General features: G+C 34.9%; 1 protein-coding gene across 2 annotated transcripts in view; it reads left to right on the top strand.

The window, feature by feature from the left end:
- The window catches only part of ANGPT1 (angiopoietin 1), a 241,095-nt gene that overhangs the window by 174,543 nt on the left and 44,116 nt on the right, over positions 1 to 22,436 (top strand). For both annotated transcript variants that reach the window (XM_032415566.1, XM_032415565.1), the window contains exons 5-6: positions 14,328 to 14,455; positions 22,167 to 22,268. In XM_032415566.1, coding sequence (XP_032271457.1) covers positions 14,328 to 14,455; positions 22,167 to 22,268 — 230 coding nt within the window. The remainder of the gene's footprint in view (positions 1 to 14,327; positions 14,456 to 22,166; positions 22,269 to 22,436) is intronic.

Below are 22,436 nucleotides of genomic sequence, written 5' to 3'. Positions count from 1 at the left end.
CAGTGCCTATCCGTAGTAAATGCTGAAAAAATTGTAGTCTATTTACTTTTATGCCTTCTAAAGTATTTATAACTCACTAAAGTTACATGATAAAAGCATTCTCAAGAAGTGTTGGCTGGAAATTTATCCTTTCCCTAACATGTGCTTGGTCCAGGAATTGTAAATCCATCTTTGCATGTAGGGATTATTTTTGTTTAGTTTCACAGAACTTTTCCTACTAAAATAAGACACATTTAAGCTAAGTACAATTTTTAACAAACACATTTTCTGAAATAATTCACCAACCTGTCCTCTTCTTGTTCCAAATAGGCAATAGTAGTGTTTTAGGCAAATAATCATTTCAAACAGAATTGCATCCATTTTGTAAGGCTTCTGGGTAACACATTTATTTTTGTCTAACCCTTGTCTGCAAACATTTGGCCACACTCATTCTTAGAAACATTACCCACTAAAAAAATATTGCCCTCAGTGTTATCATAGCATCAAAACTTAGCTTATTGCTTCATGTTTTTGGCAATTCACAGTTATTGCTGGAATTAAATAGTTTACATTGATAATGGCATGGATACAAGGCTTGGAATTCTTCTGAGCAGGATAATCCGGTACTGTAACCATCAGACCTTCACCAGTCATCTTTATGTTCAGAGGCGATTAAGCCGTCGCCACATACAGTGAGCACACCTGAGGCAAACATTGTATTATGTGATCAAGAGTTTAATTAGTAACAAAGAATTAAAAAAAGGAAGAAAGAAAATAATATTTAGCCTCCACTCTCTACCACAGGCTGGTTTTCTTACTGTCTAAATCACGTTAGAGCATACTCCTGCTATACCAAGGTATGATTAATAAATTTATCCATTCATTCAAAAATATATAACAACTGTTCTGTTTCACATTCTCTTCTGGGGGATAAGAATGTTCATCCATCTTTATTTAACAAATATTTGTTGAGTTCTGGTAATATAGCAGATGGGGTTCAGGCCACTGGGAAGAGAGAAAAGCTGTAATTCAGTCTGTAGCTTCAAGGAAACTAGAGTTTGGTGGGTAGAGAGACAGATAAACACACAATTATATTTCGTATTTCATATTTTGCTACACATGAGGCTAAGGTGCCAGGGCACTAGTACACAAGTACTAGTGATTAAATACACATACACAAGAGAAATATTAAAATCATGGCAGGGACAGGATGAAGGCAAAATATAGCATCTGCAGTTTTCTTAAGGATTTTGCTGAATGCTTACTATAATTCAGGCATTGTTTAAGCTTTATGTGTATTAACTTAGTCCCAACAATAACAATATGAGATAAATACTATGGCTAGTCCCATTTTATAAATTCTACAGAGAACTTGAGTAATTTGCCCAAGGTTATGCGTAGCTGGTAAAAGTTGATCCATGATTGAAACACAGGCAGGATGGCTCTAATGGGATGATAACGGCTAAGTCTTCAAAATAAAGAAAACAGGGCATACTCCAGACAGCTCAAAGAACATGTATATTTGCCAGGAGTCATGGCAGGGAGTGGGATATACCTAAATGCATAGCCTAAATATCAGAATCAAAGCCAGGAGAACAATGAAAGATGGAATTAGAGAATTAAACTGAGGGAGATCAAGGAAGCTGCATTTTTTTCTCTGAAAGCAGTAGGGAGTCCTGTCAATGTATGAGGACCATGTTGACATTTGCATTTTAGAAAAAAATTGCCCCAGTCACAATGTAGGAAGAATGTACTGGAAAGTTGATAAGCTTGGAAGTGGAGGGACCAGATGGGTGTTTTGCCATTATTATTAAAATATTAGCAAATATTTGGAGAGTAAAAGCCAATCTTCTGAGCCCTTTGCATATATTAACTCATTCAGTTCTGATAACAACTCTATAAGCTGGGTGCTCTTATTAGCTTCCTATGACAGATAAGGAAACTAAGCATAGAGAAGTAAATCATTTGCAAATATCATGCTGCTAGCAAGTGGGCAAGCTGAGATTTGAACCCAGAGTCTGATTCTGGAGTCTGTACATTATCTATCCACTGTACTATGATGGGAGGGAAGATAGAGTTGATGGTGGTTTTCATCTCATTCTCAAAAGGATATCCTAGGAGAGGAATAATGAGGTGGGACCAAAGAGGGACAAATGAAAAGGCAGATAGAGGGGAAAATCATGAACAAAGAGAATTAGAATCAACAAGAAATAATGACCTATTAGAAAGTAAGTCAAATATAACTCTTAATTTTCTGGGTTCAGTAACTGAAGGGATGTTGATTACATTCCTAAAAATCAGCAACATTTAAAAAGAAACAGGTTTAAGGGGGAAAGATTAATGAGTTTAGTTTGGGGCATATTGACTGAGGTGACTATGGGAAAATTTGAATCTGGAAGTCAGAGAAATACAAATTTGTAATTCAGAAGTGAAATCTGGATGACCACATACATTGCTGTGTCCTCAGAGGAGACAAGTGGTAAATCCATGCAGCAAGTGAAATCAGTTGAAAGTGCATATAAAGCAATGATTCAACCATTTGGGGGGTTGTAGATCTATTTCAGAATCTGATAAAAACTAGCCTACCTTTCCTTCTCACTTAGTGCAAACACTCAGGCACAGGTTTATGTGCGATTTCAGAGAATTTACATACTAAGATTGTGAACCCATTTTAAAATAATAAGAATATAAAATCCAAGACAGAAAATTGAGAGTTCTTTATGGGATAGTTAAAAGGAGATCGGAAAGAAAACAGAATTAGGAAGAAAAACCAGTAGTGAGGAGTGTTACAACAGAGAAAAAAGTTCTGTGAAACGTCTTATCCTCGTGGCTTATAAATAAGCAGAAAGGCAAAAAAAAAAAGAAAAGAAGAAGGAAGGAAGGAAGAAAAGAGAATAAGGGGAGGGGAGGGAAGGGAAGGGAAGAAAAAGCAGCCTGAAAAGCGAATCTTGAACTGGGATGTGGCCTCTCCCTGTAGGAGAGCTTGGGTGACATGTATGGTTCAATTGCATGGGTCAAAGACAAAAATGAGCAAGAGGAATTAAAAGCAAAAAAACTGTCTACAGCAAAATTGATTGTGAAAGGACAGATAACAGTTTGGGTAGGGATGCACATAGGATAGAGAGAAGTAAAAGAAGCTTAAATACTGAGAGACACGAGCATGTTTATATATTTGAACATGAAGTTCAAATTTCAAACCATAAAGAGCTTCTCATGCAATTCATTAAAAAAAAAGAAAATTTCTTTCACATCACCTGAAAGACATAATGACTGATACTATAAATTTTTAAACCTTCTAAATTATTTGGTTTAAAATGTCTTTCCCAGAGGCTGATTGCAGTGGTATGGAACTTCTGATCGTTATTTTTGGTCCTCTGGCCTTCTGAAAAGGGGAAATGAGGCATTTGTTTCTTTCCCAGTGCTGAGGAGACATTTGGTTCTGTTCTCAGAATAATTCTACCATCTGAAAGGAATTTACCTCCCGTGCAGTGTCTATTGAGTTTGTGAAGTAAATCATTCAGTCGAGGGATGAGATAGTTTGAACTCCTGCAAGTCCCTGGAGTTAAGAATGATTCTAAAAACATCACAAGCAATGGGAGGAAATTAAAACTTTTTGAATGTCACTTATATAAATATTGATAAAAATAGAATATATCATTTTCATTGACTGAGTAAAATATTTGGGTTTTAGTTGACTACTTCTAATGCACAATTTAACATTAGGTAGAAAGAGAAAGAAAAATACAGGAAGTCATCTGCTGCACACTACAGTGAGCACTTGTTCCCATTTAATGAGGGAAATGCTTTATCTTGACAGAAAATTATATGTCAAACATTTACAATTTCCTTAAAACGAAACACACTCTCTAGCACTTCCTTTCATAAAACCCAATGGCTTTAAGGGGAAAGTGACTGTTTATTTTTGGAAATGGTATATTTCTCCTTTTTGATGGAGCATGTTATCTGCCTTTTGAAAAGTTACAATTTCTGTGGAAAAAAAAAACTGCGTGAATAGCAGATAGCCAAACTCATGATAACAAAAAATAATACAGCCTTTGACCTCTCCCATGAATTATTTCTAAACTACCTCTTTTGGGGGAGATTTGAAACTTTGTGGTTAATTCTCTATTGGAATTCAAGTTTCAATTTCAGAAACTAAACTATTTGAAAAGGGATATCTCCTGGTTCTAGCTGGGCCTGGAAGTTACCAAGGTGAAAGGCCACCCCCCCCAAAAAAAAACAACAAAAAAAGGTGTTGCCTTTCTGCCCCAACATTTCTATGAGCAAACTCCATTTCTTCTTCTCTTTAGCTTTCATGGTCTGGTTGGTTAAAGCAAAAAAGCACAAAATATTTTTAATAAAATTTCAGCTAAGTCATTTCCTGGACTCATCCACACTCAAGTTGAACTGAACAGATATTTTCTAAGTCCAGGGTCATAATGGAACAGTGGTTCCTTACAGATAAGCTCTGGTACTTTACACAGAGTCCAAATGACACCTCTAATTACTTGGAGGGAAAGTAAGAAAAAAAACACATTTTATTAACATCTTTAAGTATGTATGCATCACATTAACCATAAACCCTCATGAAATGTCTTCTGCTTTAAGAAGGGAGAAAGATGAAATAAAACCTGAGAAATATTACAACCAATCAGTTAGGCTTAAATACATATAAAGAAAATAATATTGATTTTTAGCATTTTTCTAAAAGTTGATTGTAAAGAACCTTTAAAACTATTGATAGAAAACATTTTTAGTTTCCTATTAGAGCTCACCATTTATTTTCAACTAAAGAATATCAACATCATAACTAAGGACACTGGACTCTCATCTTACCACTGGCTTGGATGTTCACATTCTGAGTGGAACCATTTCCAATAAGGAATCACATTAATATGTGACCTAGAACAATCTACTTTTTTAAAAATGAATTTATGATGAAGTTAAATTATTAAATGAAATACCAATTAAGCCAAACCTCTTTTAATTTTGTATTTTATTGTGTCTTTGCATATATCCATAATTATTTTTAGGTGTGAACATTCTGTTTTCATAGCCAGCCTGAGTTCCTTTAGAGTAGTGAATTTGAACTTTGGGTTTAATTTTAAGTGGAGATTTGGTTCTAAAGGAAGCTTTGCTGGTTGTTTTGGCCTCATGTACACATACTTACAAATGCACAAATAGATTGAATCTCAACCATACTTAATTCTCCAGCTCATCTCCCTAGAGCTGGGATTTAGACAGAGATGGTCACGTAATCGGCGTCTTGGAGCACCTATGACATATGCCATCTAGAGGGCAAGGCATGTTGGTCTAGCAGGAACAGGAATCAAGGGCATCTGAGTTCTAGTCCCAGCTCTGCTGCTAGTTGCTTAACATAAAACTACCACACACCTTAGAGTCTGTCTGGTGTCCTAGACAAATCCACACATTTTATGACTCATCAATCATTCCATTTCTTCTCTTCGTTTTGTATCACTTCTAACGACTAGGAAAACCCCAAGTTCAGAATGAACCTCAGCATGGTAACCAAGTATTATTCCTCAAGTAGATTCACCACAAGAGTAAGAATCGAAGTGACATACCTATGGTGACAGTCAGCCTCTATTTATTTAAAACTTCAAAGTGAAGTGTTTTGGTTTTGGTTTTTTTGGGTTTTTTTGTCAGTTTTCAAAAGCATCTGGCAATTTCTTTCCATTTATAGCATTGCCCAAGGACTTTCATTCCATTTTTTAATGGCTTTTGCTGAAATCAATTATTTGTCTACTTATAACAAAGCACAAAAGACCCTTTAAGCTTGCCAACACGCATGGGAAATCTTTTGTTCAAAATCAGTATATTCCAGTCAGGCCAAAAACATTACATGGGAAATTAACACACATGAAACACCTGAAATATTTTTAATGAAATGACCTTCTGAACAAATGGCAAGAGTCATGTAGCACTCGTAACTGCCCATCAGGGTGCCCAAAAGGGAAACACAGAAATAAATTTTGTGAAAAATGAGTATTACTTGATTAAACAAAGGTTGTGTGCAAATCCATTTTCAACTTTCTTTTTTGGCATCCTTTGTTGTTTTAAATATAATATGCATTAAATATACATTCAGTTATATATATGAGTCATTTCACATTAGAAGAACACTGGAAATTTTATTTGAATACACTAATCAAACTAAAGTAGAATTATGTAGAATTACTTGATGTTTCATTATCCTACACTAAAAAAAATAGCATAAAATTAGTAATCTAGCTATGGCATAGGGTGGTTTGCATGTCCACATAGATTTAACAGTTTATGCAATTTATACATACATCTCAATATTACTAAAAATATATACACCTACAATTATACATAGGGGTCATATATTCTCCAGATAATTAAAATGTATCTCTTCAAGTTGTAAAATATTAAGAAAATAAAAAAATATTGTGATAGTACATTTTCTGCATTGTTTTAATCTTCTCTTTCAGAAAAGATTGAATAAAATTGAAGCTTTTTGTAATAATTTAATTCACTATCATCAGCATGACCTAATTTGCATCAGAATACCACTATGCCTTTGGAAAAGTATGTGATTTGTCCCTTATATACTGCCCAAACTGTTCTCATTTCTTATTTTTGCCTACTTCCAAGATTACTGTCTCTTCCTCATACACACAAAAAAACCTTTTGATTATCATTTTGTTGTTGTTGTTGTCTTCATGCCTGATTCTAGAAGGTGAACACACACACACTCCCACACAAATACCACACATACGCTCACCCTCCCTTTCCCTACCAGCCCTTCCTCTAAACTTGTAGCTTCAGCAGATGGTCCAGAGGTTGGGACATCAAGTAATTAGGCTTGTGAGAATATTATCCGAGATTAATGAGGGTAAATTTTGGTCAGCATGATTTTTAGGATATAGACATTATGAAATCCAATATAGCTTCTCAGGCACCTCTTATTTCCTCATGCTCGGTTAGCTTTTGAAGTTGCGGGCACCAGTGCTCCACATTTCTGCTGAGAGTTCCCACCTCACACCTAATTCTGCTGCCTGTGGCCCTCTTCTATCCTCGACATTTTTCTTCTTTCTTATCTTTTCTAACCCCTGTCACTCTTCCAATACTCCCTGCTTCCGAGAGAAGAGGCCGTAGCCATTCTGAATTAAGGCCTGTCCTGATTCACCCAAGACCCTGGGTATGACCTTGTCATCTGAGATAAGTATTGCTGGGGACTCTGTGACAGATGAGTCATTGGAGTACTGTTTGGCTTTGACTTCACTCCAGGGGCCAGTAAGAAATAGTTAAGATTCTTGGCTTTATAGTCAAAAGAGTTCGACTACTTAGAAGTTTTAGTGAAGTTAGAAAGTATCTCTGAGCCTCCGATTCCTCATATATACAACAATATATTGATAACAGTATTTCATAAGGTATTTACGAGGACTAAATGAAACGAGACATATAAAACATACTTGGCTCACAAAATTCAGAGTTGAACACATAGTAAGTGTGCTAATTTCTAATACTGAGTGTGCCAATTGATTTTATTATCATCACGATTGTTATAGTTCCACCAAGAAGATGATGGGTAGTTAAGATTTTAAGTATCATCTACAAAATATGCACACACAAAGAACACTTCCTTTTACAAAAATTTTAATTAAAGTAATAATGTAGCAAGTAAGTGATCTTCAGGTGTTCTTTTATACTGAGGTTAGGGGGACTATGGGGACAAGAGTAGTAGATCTTTAAAAAGAGAACCTTTTAGCTACTCACCCAAAGACCTCAGATTTAAAGTATTACAAATAGAATATGTGTTTGTTATACTGTGATATAGCAGTTTGCATTATATATATAATACATTTACACACATAAACATATATATGTACAAGTATGTTACATTAAATTGTATGCAGTTGCCATTTTTGTAGGTTAAAAATCATGCTGAGATGTCAACCCCTAGGTATTTAGGTTCATATGCATATGTTTTATATAAAATAAAATACCAACTTCGAAATTTTCAATTCAGAAGCATAAAGCTTTTATGTATTTATGTAGTTATATATATGTGGTATGTATTTATAAAGTCATTGGTAAGTCTCCCTCACCCTCATACCCACACACATAATACTGAAATATTGAATATTGTCTGTAAACCTTTTAATTTTCCACTTGTGAAGTGCAAGGTATTACCTTCTTCCACTTTTAAGTCCTTTCTTTTTTTTTTTTTGAAGCTGAAAATATTTTAAATGTTTGAAAATGAAAAAGTATTCATGAAATGCAACCGATTAATCAGTTGCAGTAGTTTGACAAAATATGAACATGTTCAGAAAGTTCTATTTCATGTTGGTAAAGGATCTGCCAAATACACATCAATCCCTTAACCATACAGTTGTTGTTGTTTTTTTTATTATGTTATGTTAATCACCATACATTACATCATTAGTTTTTGATGTAGTGTTCCATGCTTCATTGTTGGCGTATAACACCCAGTGCTCCATTCAGTACATGCCCTCTTTAATACCCATCACCGGGCTAACCCATCCCCCCACCCGCCTCCCCTCTAGAACCCTCAGTTTGTTTCTCAGAGTCCACAGTCTCTCATGGCTCGTCTCCCCCTCCGATTTCCCCCCCTTCATTCTTCCCTTCCTGCTATCTTCTTCTTCTTTTTTTTTTTTTTAACATATAATGTATTATTTATAAATTAGGAATCTAGGGAGCGTCTTCAAATGGATTTTCCACAAGATGCCCACACACCTGGTGGAAAAGTATAGAATCTAATCAGTCAGTTGTTTGCTTGTTTGCACCTTATCAGATATGATGATTTACTTATCCATATGTTCAGTTAACTTCAGTGTCCTGTTGAGGTGAAAAATTACAGATTTAGGATCAATTCCTGTACTGTGATCTCCATAGTGATGATGGTCCAATAAGTAACACAAGGATTATCCTTAAACCAATAACTTGATCCACATATATTGTGATGCTTGCTAAATACTGGAGAGATAGGAACCATTAGCCACATCTAAGATTTAAAAAGAATATTTGAAGAATCGACACCTTTATGGCAGTTTATTGGGAAGTAACTAGGATCAAGGACTTTGGCTTTTTACATTGTCTCTGGTATGGCAAAGGCTAACTGTTTTCTGTGTTCTGTACTAGATTTGCTACAACCAATTCCACATTCCAGGAAGTTTTCCCTTGAGGGTTCATCTGAATTGAAGTGACCCTCTGCCTCAGCTTTATGGTTCTTCCCTCAAGTCAGCCCAGTGGTAGACATGCCATCTGGCTTGAAATTTGTTGGGCAAATAAAAGGGAGAGCCAGATAATGTCAACAGTTGCTGCAATCAGGGTCTCAGGTTGCTTATTGACTGAATGTTGGCTGGTGAAAGACAGACATGCACCTGCTTGTGTCCCTATTCTTTCCCTTTAGATCATGAAGATTAGGTTATAGAGATAAGGCTAAATGAAAAGAATGAATAATGATTCTTTCCTAAAACTTTCTAGATTTATTTGTTGATATTGGTGTGTACAAAGTCTTTGAATTGCCATACCAGGCTTTTAAAATTTAGTTCACATAAACTGCTTTACGTGTTTTTTTTTTTTTCTTTTTCATTCAACTCTTCTCTCTTCTGGACAGCCTTCCCCAAGTTTACATGGCAGACAGAATAAATTCTTCCTGAATATTCCCAGTGAACTTGATACATACCTCCAAAATAACAATAGTGTGCATAATCTCTCTTTGGTGCTATATTCAAGCTGCTAACATTATAGCTCTAGAAGCTGTTGCTAGTCATCTTGTGACCAGGTAGAGACTCATCAGCTGTGTCCAAAAAAAGATAAACCAATTCCTCTTCACATTCTTTAAAATCTGATTATGCTTTACCTAAAATTCTATTCTACATTGTTTATGATTGAATAAATTATCTTTTTGCTTAAGCTAGCTTGAATTCTCCTCTGTCATGGAAGGTACTAATCATGGATATAGCTATCATGAGTTGTCGTAGAAGACCTACTACTATAGTAGGACTTTCTCCCATCAGACTGTGATTACGTTAAGAGCAGATTGTGGTTTTCTTATGTCTGTATCTTCACTGTCTGGGAAAAGTCATGCACATGGAAGATGCTCAATCAATATTTGTTGAATTAATAAATATAGCATGGATTTTTTTAAATTTTATTTATTTATTTGTCAGAGAGAGAGAGCACACGCAAGCAGGGGGAGCAGCAGGCAGAGGGAGAAGCAGACTCCTCTCTGAGCAAGGAGTCCGATGCGGGACTTGATCCCAGGACCCTGGGATCATGATCTGAGCCGAAAGCAGATGCTTAACTGACTGAGCCACCCAGGCATCCCAATATAGCATTGCTGAGTTTAGAAAATATGCATTTGGATGGCATTAAAAAGCCTCACTTCAGTGTTTGCAATCTGAAAGCAGGGGTGAGAAAATGAGTAAATGTCCTTCCTTTAGTTGGGATTTACCCATGCAAGGTATTAGTAGATGAAAGGACAGTGGGTGGAGAGCACGAGGAATTCCACCTGAACTGTTTTTTAATGCCTGATGGTGAGATAGAAGTTAGGAAGAAAGGAAAGGGAGGCTAGTGAGGGACTGACAGTAATGGTGGGGATCCAGACTCTCAATTAGAGGAAAGACAAACTCATTAAGAATTAAAGGGAGAGGAAAAAGAGAGTATATGATCAAAAAGGGAACTTTTAGATATAAAGATAAATTTTTTAATTCATGCTTTTAAACCAGTCTATTATTATAAAAAGTCTGAGCTACTTTGACAGATAGATAAACACCTCAATCAGCTCTCCATTTTCGCTGGCTCGTCCAGCTGATGCTTCTTTCATCCTATTCCATCACGTTTTCCATATCTGTATCTTGTCATTCACCATACATTCCTCTAGACATTATCTTCCATTTTATTGAATCTCAAGACCTCCTACAAGAATGTATCCTTAGTTCTGACACTTGTAATGGGCAGTAAATTCATCTTTTTATTGTCTTTCTTTCTTTTAAAATGTGTATTATGTGTCCAGTTTTACAATACGTAACCATAATATCTCTAGTGCATAACAAAGAAAATAATTAGTCATGCAAATTAAAGTTATGGGATTAAAACTTCTACAATCAGTGTGTTGTTATATACATCATATGTCACTTCATCTGAAATAATCTTTTAATTTTAACTATTCAGATTAAGTTTATATATGCAGCAAGATTAGATTACCTGGGTTTTTTTAGACTTAAACAATGATATGATGTGGTATAGTCAATGAATAAAATAAACCAATTAGCCAACTTTGATAAGGAAAGGCCAGTTCGTATAATCCTAAATATAACCAGTCAGTTGTAATTGCTCTAACATTTGGTCAGCTATAATATCGGATTTGAGAATGGAAGATCTACTATTCCATTGACTGGACTCGCTGGCCTTCTCCAGCCTACTAGTGTCACTTCTGTAAGAAAGAATAATGATATAATGTTGCCATTAATAATATTATTATTACTATAACAATAATAATAACTACCATTTCTTGAGTTCTTACTATAATTCAGTCACTCTGCTGTGTTAAATAATCCATACACTTGCCTCAGAGCTATGTTTAACTACCCCACTTTGTAGATTGAAAAAAGAAAAACTGAAGATCAGTCTACCTTTATAGAAGGGCCTTTTTCAAACCATAGTATATAATACAAATGTCAAAGGTAAGCTGTGAATGGAGCTTTTATACTGATTTTAAGTGCTTTAATACTCTAAAATATAGCCTGGATCAAACTTTCAAACATAATGTTTACTAATTAATGAGTAATTAAATACAAGCAATCCAATCTTTCTGGAAAAATGACTGTTTCTTCTGGAAAGAATGTGATTCTATTTTTCAAAAATACCAAACTATATTTCAAGAAAATGAAATATCTTCATAAGGTATGTTGCCATTACAATAACAACAAATCCATAGTATAACTATTTGTTCCTTTTATGATAGAATCTTTAAGCCATTTTTCCAGTTATAAGACTTACATTCATGGTTTGAACATCATTTTTATGCAGTTAGTTTCCATAAAAATAAGCTAATACTCAGCTTCTTTTATTTTTCTCTACTATTGAAAATATGTGTGGGTTTCCCTCTTCCCACGCAACAGCCTTTTCACCCACATCTTCCTGAGGAGGAAAGGAAAAGAGGAGGGGAGTTGACAGAGAAGTGGGAATGGAGTGTATTCTCACTGCATAACTAAATAAGGGAGAGCAGGAAGTGGTATATTCAGTAAGAGAAGCATTTTCTCCTTAGATAAGTGACTTTCCCCATCTCTTACCCAAAAAAGAAAAATGGGTTTACCGTTGAATTCCTCTTGACCACATCTTCCTGTGTTCATCCTCTCAAGGGATCATAAATTTTATTTGGCATTTCTTTACATCCCTTCCTTTTTTTTTTTTTTTTTTTGCTTCTAATTTGGTCGTTTTCAACTTGTTTCAATAGATGGTTAAACATTTAGAATTTAGGAAGGTTTTGTTTTAGAAAAATAGCAGTCCATTAACTTAAAATAAGCAAGTACAAATGAACTGCGTTGATGTTCTTCAGAACAACACCTTTACGTAACACACCCATTGCAGTTAAAGATGGCTTTTGAATCAGCATTTATATATTCATTTTTAAATTGCTATTTGCATACCTTCTGTGCCATGCCTCTTCACTGTCCTATGAATGCACAGTCCTCTACTTATTCTGTGTTGATATTGCAGCTGCAATGGTGGTGTTTAGATGTAATTATTAATGTAAGTAGACAAAACCATCAGTGCACACATGAGCTGTATAGAAAACCATGATACTATTAAACGTTATAATTCTATATTTTTGTTATGGCAGTGTATCTGAGTGGATATTTCATTTTCTTGAAACATAATTATTTTTGGAAATTTGAAGTATTTATATTGAGATAGTCATTCTTTCCATCAGTTTAGACTGTTTTTAATTACCTATAAATTAGTAAACTCATGCTTATTAAGTTTAAATCAGGCTATTGCTTTAGATTGTTAGAGCATGTAAAATCAATTTAAAAGCATCATTTAATAGTTTACTTTTGATATTCTTATTAAAAAAGGCCATCATGACTCAAAGTGATTGAAAGCAGGTATTTATTAAATAACATGAGACTTTAAGGGCAAGGTGATAAAATAATCTTAAAAAATCTTCTTGAAGGGGTTAATGAAACGAATTACTAAACTATATATTTATTAGAAAATACTAATCATAAATATTTTGTAAATGTGCCATGTAAATCTTTAGCAAAGGACTACTAAATATGAGTCATTTTTGTATTTTGATCTCAGTAATAAGAACTTCATAATAGATGGTCAGTGAATAAAATTCTCAGTAGAGCCTATCTAATTAAATTTCGTTTTTCATTTGACTTCCACCCTTTACTGAACTTTTCCCCTATATAAGTTAATTTCAAAACTTATTCATTTGTGTTCTTTTATTTGTATATTATCTGCCTGATAGTTTAACTTCAGGCATTAAATAGAAAACAAAGTTCAGGGGTGCCTGGGTGGCTTAGTCGTTGAGCGTCTGCCTTCAGCTCAGGTCATGGTCCCAGGGTTCTGGGATCGAGCCCCATATCAGGCTCCCTGCTCAGCGGAGAGCCTGCTTCTCCCTCTCCCACTCCCCCTGCTTGTGTTCCCTCTCTCGCTGTGTCTCTCTGTCAAATAAATAAATAAAAATCTTAAAAAAAAAAAAGTTCAGTTCCCTTTTCTTTCTAGGTAAATTAGGTCAGAGGCTCTTTTCTACTTTCTAAATCTAAATATTTCGAGGTGTGTTTTTTTTTTTTAATAGAAATTTCTAGGAGCTTATCAGTCCAAAGCCACAGAAAAACAGTTCTATCTACTTTTAGTGTTTTAAACCTCCATATGGTATTTTTATGTTTGAATTTGTTATCATTATCTCTTTCTCCTCCAAAAATGCTTTAGCATTTTTTTAAAAGTTTCCTATGAAATGTAGGTAAGAACATTTTAGAAATTTTGGAGGAAAATTGACATAATTATTACTAGTTGGAGGTGTTACACTATCAGGCCATTTGTCCCTTGAGTTGATGTTCTGGAAATTATAGATAAAAACAAAATTTAAGTAAGCAAAATATAAAAAGTATTCAGTTAGAAATTGCTCTACAGATTTTTCCATTAGTTTTGTAATTTTGTGAGTCAGCTCAAATCTCGTATTGTCTTTATGATTGATTTGTCAGTAAATGCAATATTGACATTTGTTTGGAGGAAATAAAGACTTGCTTAGCTGTACTTGGATCCATTCGGGTACTAATGGTACTGATATTTTTGCTCACATATTGCAATTTTTTTTTTTGCAGTTTTACTAAAGGGAGGAAAAAAAGAGGAAGAGAAACCATTTAGAGACTGTGCAGATGTATATCAAGCTGGTTTTAATAAAAGTGGAATCTACACTATTTATATTAATAATATGCCAGAACCCAAAAAGGTAAAACCAGAAGTGTTTGTTTACGAGATGTAAAGCAGATCCTAGTTGAATTGCTGAATAATCAGACTGATTTGTGAGTTTGTTAAGCTGCAAATATGTATGCCTGAGCTCTTTTCTCCCAAAGATTCTGTTTGCCAGGTCCATAAAGATGAAAACCCTATTGCACAGACCTCCCCCAAACCCAAAGCTCCCATCCCTCTTTCACGAAGTTTTTTATTTATTCTCTGATCATTCCTGGGATGTCCCAATGCTCATAAATGCTTGCGTTGTCTAGATTACATGTTGAGGTGATATGTACTTCAAGTACATGGAGAAGAGGTAGGAGCAATCTTTCAAGGTCCCAAGGACCCAGATGGCACACATCATCTATAGTCTAAATACTGTGGAGGGGCTGCCAGGGACATACTGCTATTTGTTCCTATTAGGAACAATCAGTGTTCCTATTAGGGTGGGAGAAACATATTCTATCTTGACTAATCATCTTGATAGGATTTGCTTTTCATGTTTACCTAAAAGAGTGGGTTGGAGGCTAGGATTCATTAGTATGTTGAACAGGATCCAGAGTAAACTTTGAAGTAAGCAAATACTATGTTCTTGCTGTTCTATCTCTTTTTCACTATTTATTCATTAAATCATCCATCCATTCCTTCACTCAACATATTAAGTGGATGTCATTTGTCAGTCAGTGCCTAGGAACACAATATAGAACAAACAGATCCCACTGTGGTGCTGAAGACAGATAATTACACAGATAATTATAACAGACTGTAGAAGTGTAGTGATTGAGACAGTCTGTTCAAAGCAGGATTTATGGAGAGATGTAAGGAGAGCCCTGCTCTTTGACATGTTAAAATTTTGCCCAAGATGCCAAGAGAGACCCAAGACTCCAAGAAGACCACCTGCGTTTGTAATGCTCCATCCTCAAAGGATGAAACAATTTTCCTCTCCTCTTTGCCCCACCTAAATTACCAGTCCTGCATCCTCATTTCCTGTGGATACTGTGCAAGTGCTCTTGGAAGGCCTTCCCTAATTCTGTCAAGCAGCTTTGCATGACTTTTTCACTAGCAAAGTTCTACAAGGCAAGGATCGTGCCTTTTTGTCTTTGGTTTCCTGGGACCCAGCATAGTTTCGGGCACATAGCAGGTCCTCAATAAATATGTGTTTAAACGAATGAATGAACTTCTGACAATAATATCAACGTTTCAATGTAGTATATAGTAAGTAAGCCTAACTTAGTCTTCTTGATTATTAGTTTCCTTTGATGGATGAGAGAAATGAGTCTTGGAGAGTAGTTTGCCAGATGTTACATCATTGTCAAGGAGAGAATATGGACTCTACCAGTGTCCTTTCTCTCCTGATTTCAGTAAGGATTAGTGGTTTCAGTTAGCTCAGTGTTTTTTTGTTTCCCTTTGCTGGGACACAATTTTTTTTCTGAAAGGAGGCCTTTCATGCTCTTCCATAATGGAGAAGGAGGGAGAACGTGCAGTGGGCAAAAAAAGCAGTGGTCACAGTTCCATACATTGCTACCTGGGCCACGTACCACAGAAGTTTAGTTTTACTTGTTTTTCATCTTGGGCTTCTGTGCAAAATCTCACTAAATTGAGTGTTCCATGACTTAAGAGAAAAAAAAAAAAAACTATGAGGGTTCAATGGTGAGTCTAGGAGTAAAAAGAAGAGGGTAACTCATTGTGAGGGGGAACCTTTTGGATCCTTTGGATCTTATGACATGAAGCCTTCCTACTCTACTTGCTGATACCTTAGAATCATACTTAAGCTTAAATTCAGTTGGCATACACATGGGCATGTATGTACATCCACATACTCTTACACCATACATCTAGCATGTAAAGTTTATCAAAAACTGTCCTGGGGGAGAGGAGCAGAGTTAACATAAATACTTATAATTTACCTACTTGTGTTCTCCATGACCTGTATTCCCCATGACCTGAAAGAACCCCCAAATTATTGTCAGTTCCCCTAAAATATAACTTGGCTATAACAATAGAAGTTAGCTAAAAATATTAAGTGACCCTCCTTTTAGACACTTAATGATTCTGTGATATAATAAAAACAATTTTTAGGGATTTCAAATTAACATTCACACTTTCAGAATCTTTTTCACTCCATCACCCAATCCTGACACATGGCCCCAAGTTTTGACAAAGGGGACATTACAAATAAGTTTTGATCACTCCATGAATTTTAATTCATGTATAACCATAACCAGTGTTTTGAACTATGCTAGTTCAGAACATTTTGAGATGCAAATGATGTGCAGGCTATTTGAAGAACTACTGCTCCTGTTAGGGTGGAAGAAAGGTATATTATCTTAAGTCATAATCTTGAATAAATTTGCTTTTAATATTTACATAAAAGTGTGGGTTGGAGGATCCAAATCACTAGTTCAGTAGCTGACTCCTGTGTTGGTTTCATCAGGATGGCATGATTTAAACTTATACCTCTGCAAAATGATGGAGTTTCCATGTGATGGAGCTTCAGGGTTGTTCTTGAATAAATGAAATCTAAAATATTAAATTCCAAATGTCAACTATCTGCTCAGTTAAACTTTAAGGTTTGGGCCTAAGGAGAAATAGTAGCCTGAGCAAGTAAGCCTGTAAGAGGCAAATTCTTATCACTATGGAAATAGCCCCATGACTTTTCAGAGGAAAGAAGCTCACATGGCATTTGGTCAGGACTATCATTAGATTTTAGTTTTATTGGAAATAGCAGAGCATGGTGAGAGGGAGAGATCACTGAGCAGAAGGGAGAAAGACTTAGGCCTTCTTGACTTAAGTGTTCCTTCCTTTGTTTTATTCTTTCCCATTTATGATCACAGATCCTCTTACAAGTAGTAATGTTGTTCTATTAATGGAAACTTCAGACTGATAAACCAGCACTTTTCATAGATAGCAATTTTTTAAAACATCTCATTTATCATAGCACCAGTAAGAAAAACTATTGTGTGAATTTTCCCTGGTATAATTTAGAAGCTGGTTAATAAAGTAGTTCAAATGCATTTACAGTTTGCCAGGTATATTCTAAGCACTTTAGATGTAAAAACTCACTTGTTTACTCCTTTCAGTAACTCTATGAGTTGGGTGTTCCCATTATCCCTATTTTAGAAAAATAACTTGCCCAAATCACATAATTAATAGATACTGAACACAGGCTTTGTAATAAAAGCATCAACTCCAGACTGTATCTCTTAGCAGGGGGCTAAATGAGATAATTACGTTAGTGGTGACTGAAGTTGCACCACTTACAATTTCTTTAATCGGAACCTATATGAGTGACACAGGAAAGAGTTTATTATCAGAAAATTATGTAAAATTGATTCATGTTCTGATTATAAACCACCCTGCTCCTTCCTACCTTGTAATCTCATTTTCTTCTCCTGCGTTGATATAAATCATTGAAATTCTCTGAATCCTGTAAAAAGTGCTTGGAAAATGCATCTTTATGATCGTCACTCTTCCCAGTAAATTGTGCATGGTAGATATAAAATTTGGTGCTACGTTTGGATATGCTTAGCAAAAGCTTTGCTTATTGTTATGCTTGCAGAAGTTCTAGCAAGGGTATGAAACTCAAGGCAAGCTTATAAAAAATAAAACAAGTTCAAATATGTAAGGTCTGGGATATGGACCAATCAATAAAATTGGGCTATTTAGGCAGCTGACAAAAGCTATTAAGAGGTACTCATCTTGTAAGCAGAATAAGAGTCACATGCATACAGAATTGGTATACATTTATTTTTCTAACCGACATCATTCCCTTCCAAGAAATGATGTCTGAAAATAACTGTTATCTTTCCAAATGAGATGAAGGCAGTTTTCTAAGACTAATTTTTCAAGCAGATCAAATATGAGAATTAAATCATTTATGTATTTATTTTTTACCTTTGTAGTACTAATGGCTGTGGTTATTTTCTCTCTGAATTCCCTTCAATGCATAGTAGTAGGAAATAGGATTTTTCCTTCTATTTCATCGGTTTCTAAAACCAAAGGCTTTCTAGCCAGCTTAGTTTCATCCAAAAATTCAAACCATTAAGTCATAACTCTGCTTATTATAAAATATTAAAAATTTGTTTCTGAATTGTGAGTCCCCTAATTCTTGGAAAAGGACCATAACAAATGTGTTGAGCCTTTTTTTTTTACTTAAGGTTATGGAAAAATAATTAACATCCTCAAGCCTAATCATTCCAACTTGTATGGAGCATAAAACCATAAGAACTATGTGAATCAAATTTCCCCTTTTTGTTTGGGTTTAAATCTCTGTATTATGTTAAAAGGTATTTAATGCTTGAAAGCTTTGACCTTGCCTGGGATAGGAGCCAGTTCAATCTTTTCTTGGATAGAGTTAAGCCCAAGTCATATGATCAATAAATGCAACAGGCATAGTAAATGTAGCGGGGCTCTTGTCTCCAGGAAGGCACCACCAGATAGCACAGACCACACAATATTGGCGAATGAACTTTTCAAGTCCTTTCATGTCTCAAATCTTTTGAAACCAGCCACCTATTTTCTTAAACTTCCTTCATCTGTTAAGCATAGGCTTTTTTATTTTTCTTCTGACTAGAAATAACATGTTTTTTGGGTTGTTTTTTTTTTTTGGCTAGAGTGAATTCAACTTCTTAGATAGATATGTAATAAAAAGAGGCGTGCTCAGAGATTAACGATGTCAATATTATTATATTTATATTATATATTATATTACTATATTAATCAAAAATATAGAAAATACATATTATATAAAATATAAATTATATAAAATACATTAATACATATTAAGCTGGTGATCTTAAGGACAATTTATTGAACTATTACATGTTTTGATTTCATACATTCCATATTATTCTTATTATAAACAATAAATTATATGCAATGGTATATATAATAGTAAACTATGCTACAATATGTAAGATATGCAGAGTATATAATGCATAATGTAAATATATACTATCTCATATGTAAAATACATCTAAGAAATGAGGGTCATGGCAAAGCCTATTATGTATCAAGCACTATTCTAAAAATTCTACATGCATTGACTCATTTAGTCCTTGCAAAAACCTAAGTGATAAAGAGAACAGAGTTGGGATTTGAACACAGGTAATTTGGTACCCAAGTTCATGCCCCTAACCAATATGCCCTTCAGCTCTATTGTGACCATATTCCACAATGGCAGCTATTATTATTACTGCTGTTATTGAGTCATAATAAGAACTGTGGAGCAAATGTCCAACATCTTACCTTCTCTGCACCTCAGCTTCTAACACAATAATCCTGCTGGGGAACTTCTGCCTCCCCATGTAGCTCCGACTCTCTCTGGGCTTTTATCTAAGAAGTACTCTTAGCACATCTTAACATTCTCAAGTCACTGAATATGTTTGTTTAAAAGGAAATTGGTCTTTTTCTAAAATTTGTGAATAATTTTAAAACTTTAAGTGCATAGAATTCTAATAACATAGATAATAGTAATAACAAAACTGTGAAGAATAGTTTCCTCTGCACATTACATATTCATAAATGTAGTTATTCCTTTCCCTGAGTAAGTAAGTGGACTTTATAGCTTTGCAAACACAGGTTAGCAAAGTTCCAGGCAATTAGTGTCCATTTAGAAGAAAAATCTGGAAAAAAAATTCTGGGTTAACCAGTTAAGGCAGGGTAAAAATTTAATTAAGAATCAAGTGGCACTAGTTACCTCTAGCAAAATGTTTCCTTGACATTTTCACTGACTCTTATTTAAGTATCTCCAGTAAAGTTCCACCTTGGTCACTTGTCTTGGATCACCACCTATGCCCTCTTTAAACTGTGCCCTCTGGGTTTTATTCTTATGGGAATCCTGCAGTCTGTCTCCTCAAGGTCACTAATGACTCCTTCATTTCAAATTTAAGTGTGTATTTTCCTCATCTTGATTTGTCTTGACTTCTCTGGAATATTTGATTAAGTCGATCACTTCCCCAAGTCAAAATCCATCCTCAGCTTTCATTGCGTTAATCAGGTTTTCCTATTTTATCTTTCCTTCTTGCTTCTCTGTTTATTCAACAAATATTCATTTAGTACCCAGTATAGGCTAGGCACTGTTCTAGGCACTGGGCACAGTGACAAATGCCTACCTAAAGGTTATTGATGTATTTTACCTCCATCAGTTCACCAAAGCCCATTTTTGGATCCTCCTCCTTCCTGCACATATACATCTCTTTCCATTTTTTCTTTACTTCTTTAAATAATCCATTTTCATGTTATCAGCTATTGCTCTCAAGCAGATTACTCCCAATACAGTTTTGAATTAGATAAAAAAATAAGTGAATGAATCAATTAGAATTGAGGAGGAGGAAAGACTAGCTAGAGGTTGTGTTGAAGACAAAGAGTGGGTACCGAATAGTTAAGGGATTAGTCGAGGGGGAACGTTGGGACAGAGAGTAGAATTTCAATTTATAATCTTGAAGGTGAGTCAATTCCTAGGGACAGTAAAGATATACTGATGGGTGACTGTTGTCAAAATAGAGGAAGAGCCCTCTAGAGAGCAGTTTGCCTAATTTATATGCTCACAAATAGTCATGGATCTCTTAGTTCCTTTCACTCTGAGGAAGTACAAGGACAATTTGTCCTCTGAATGACAGTTGTTGCCACTGTTTTCATACCCGTTAGCTATTTGTGCTCCAAATTGAGGGCTTCAGGGAAAACGCTTGAGGTTTTGCCCTTAATCATAGCTGAGCTCTCTGCCCGCCTAGCCTGTCTGCCTCTGTTGCATCATATCTACACCTTTAGCCAGCCTCCAAAATGCCTTAGTCATCAATTGCCTGGGGAATGGTGTTCTCCATAGCTGGGACCTTGAATAATCAAACTGCCACATCCATGCTACGTCAATTACAGTGATTACTCTCTAAAGATAATCCCATTACAGATATGTTTCTCTCCTTGGGTAGACTCGGGGGAAATGAATCGATTTCTAAATAAATACTATTGTTTTAGAATAATTGAAATGAGCATAAGTCTTTGAAAGTGTTGGATAACTTTCCACATGGGGAAGAAATGCTTGTCGCAGTCAAAAATACAGTATGTCATATTCTCCTGTTATTGTTCATGACGAAAATTCAAGCAAATAATATGTTCTCCATATGCTGTGGACCAAATTTTGCCTCTAATGTAATACTGAGCCATCAAGAATAATTATTGTAGTATGTAACTGTATAGGACTTAATGTGCAATGAAATATGTAATAGCTAAATATATATGATTTTTTAAAAATTATTTTTCCAAAATCTTTATTATTATTATTATTATATAACCATTTCAATTAATTAAAAACTTAAGAATTCTGAGTCTTATGTTTTGGCAATAAAATGGTCTGTAATTTTAGAAACCTAGATAGCATTTTTAAAAATCGAACATACCTAAGTGCCTATTACTATTTAAGACAGAGATTTTTAAAAATAATTTTTATAATCTGAGACTAAGACAGTTTTCAGCTGACTGATTTAAATTTTTACAAGTAATTTAAGTTATATGATGGAATTTAATCGAAACAATTCTCATGTAAAACAAAATAACTGATAAGATATCTAAGTTAACATTTTTCAACATAGTAATTTTTATTCAATTTATCTATAGGCCTACCCATCCTATTTCTGTTTCGAGACATATCTGATACTTATCTCTTTAAAACAGACATAATTTTCACTTGACTTTATTTTCCCTGCGTCTATCAGGTATTTTGCAATATGGATCTTAATGGAGGAGGTTGGACTGTAATACAACGTCGTGAAGATGGAAGTCTAGATTTCCAAAGAGGTTGGAAAGAATATAAAATGGTAAGATGGAAGAGTTTACATAGTTTCTGATGTTTTACCATGAGGTTATCTTCACCATACTATGTGATAAGCCCTTGTATTTTTAGGTGTTTTTCAGCTATTTTAAAAATAAAATGATACATTAGTCACATTATTTTTATTAAACACAACACACTCATAAATCATTTT

Source organism: Phoca vitulina, unplaced genomic scaffold, assembly GCF_004348235.1.
Source record: "Phoca vitulina isolate PV1807 unplaced genomic scaffold, GSC_HSeal_1.0 scaffold18, whole genome shotgun sequence".
Lineage (NCBI taxonomy): Eukaryota > Metazoa > Chordata > Mammalia > Carnivora > Phocidae > Phoca > Phoca vitulina.
The sequence above is the reverse complement of the archived record's forward strand: the minus strand, read 5'-3'. Positions and strand labels throughout refer to the sequence as shown.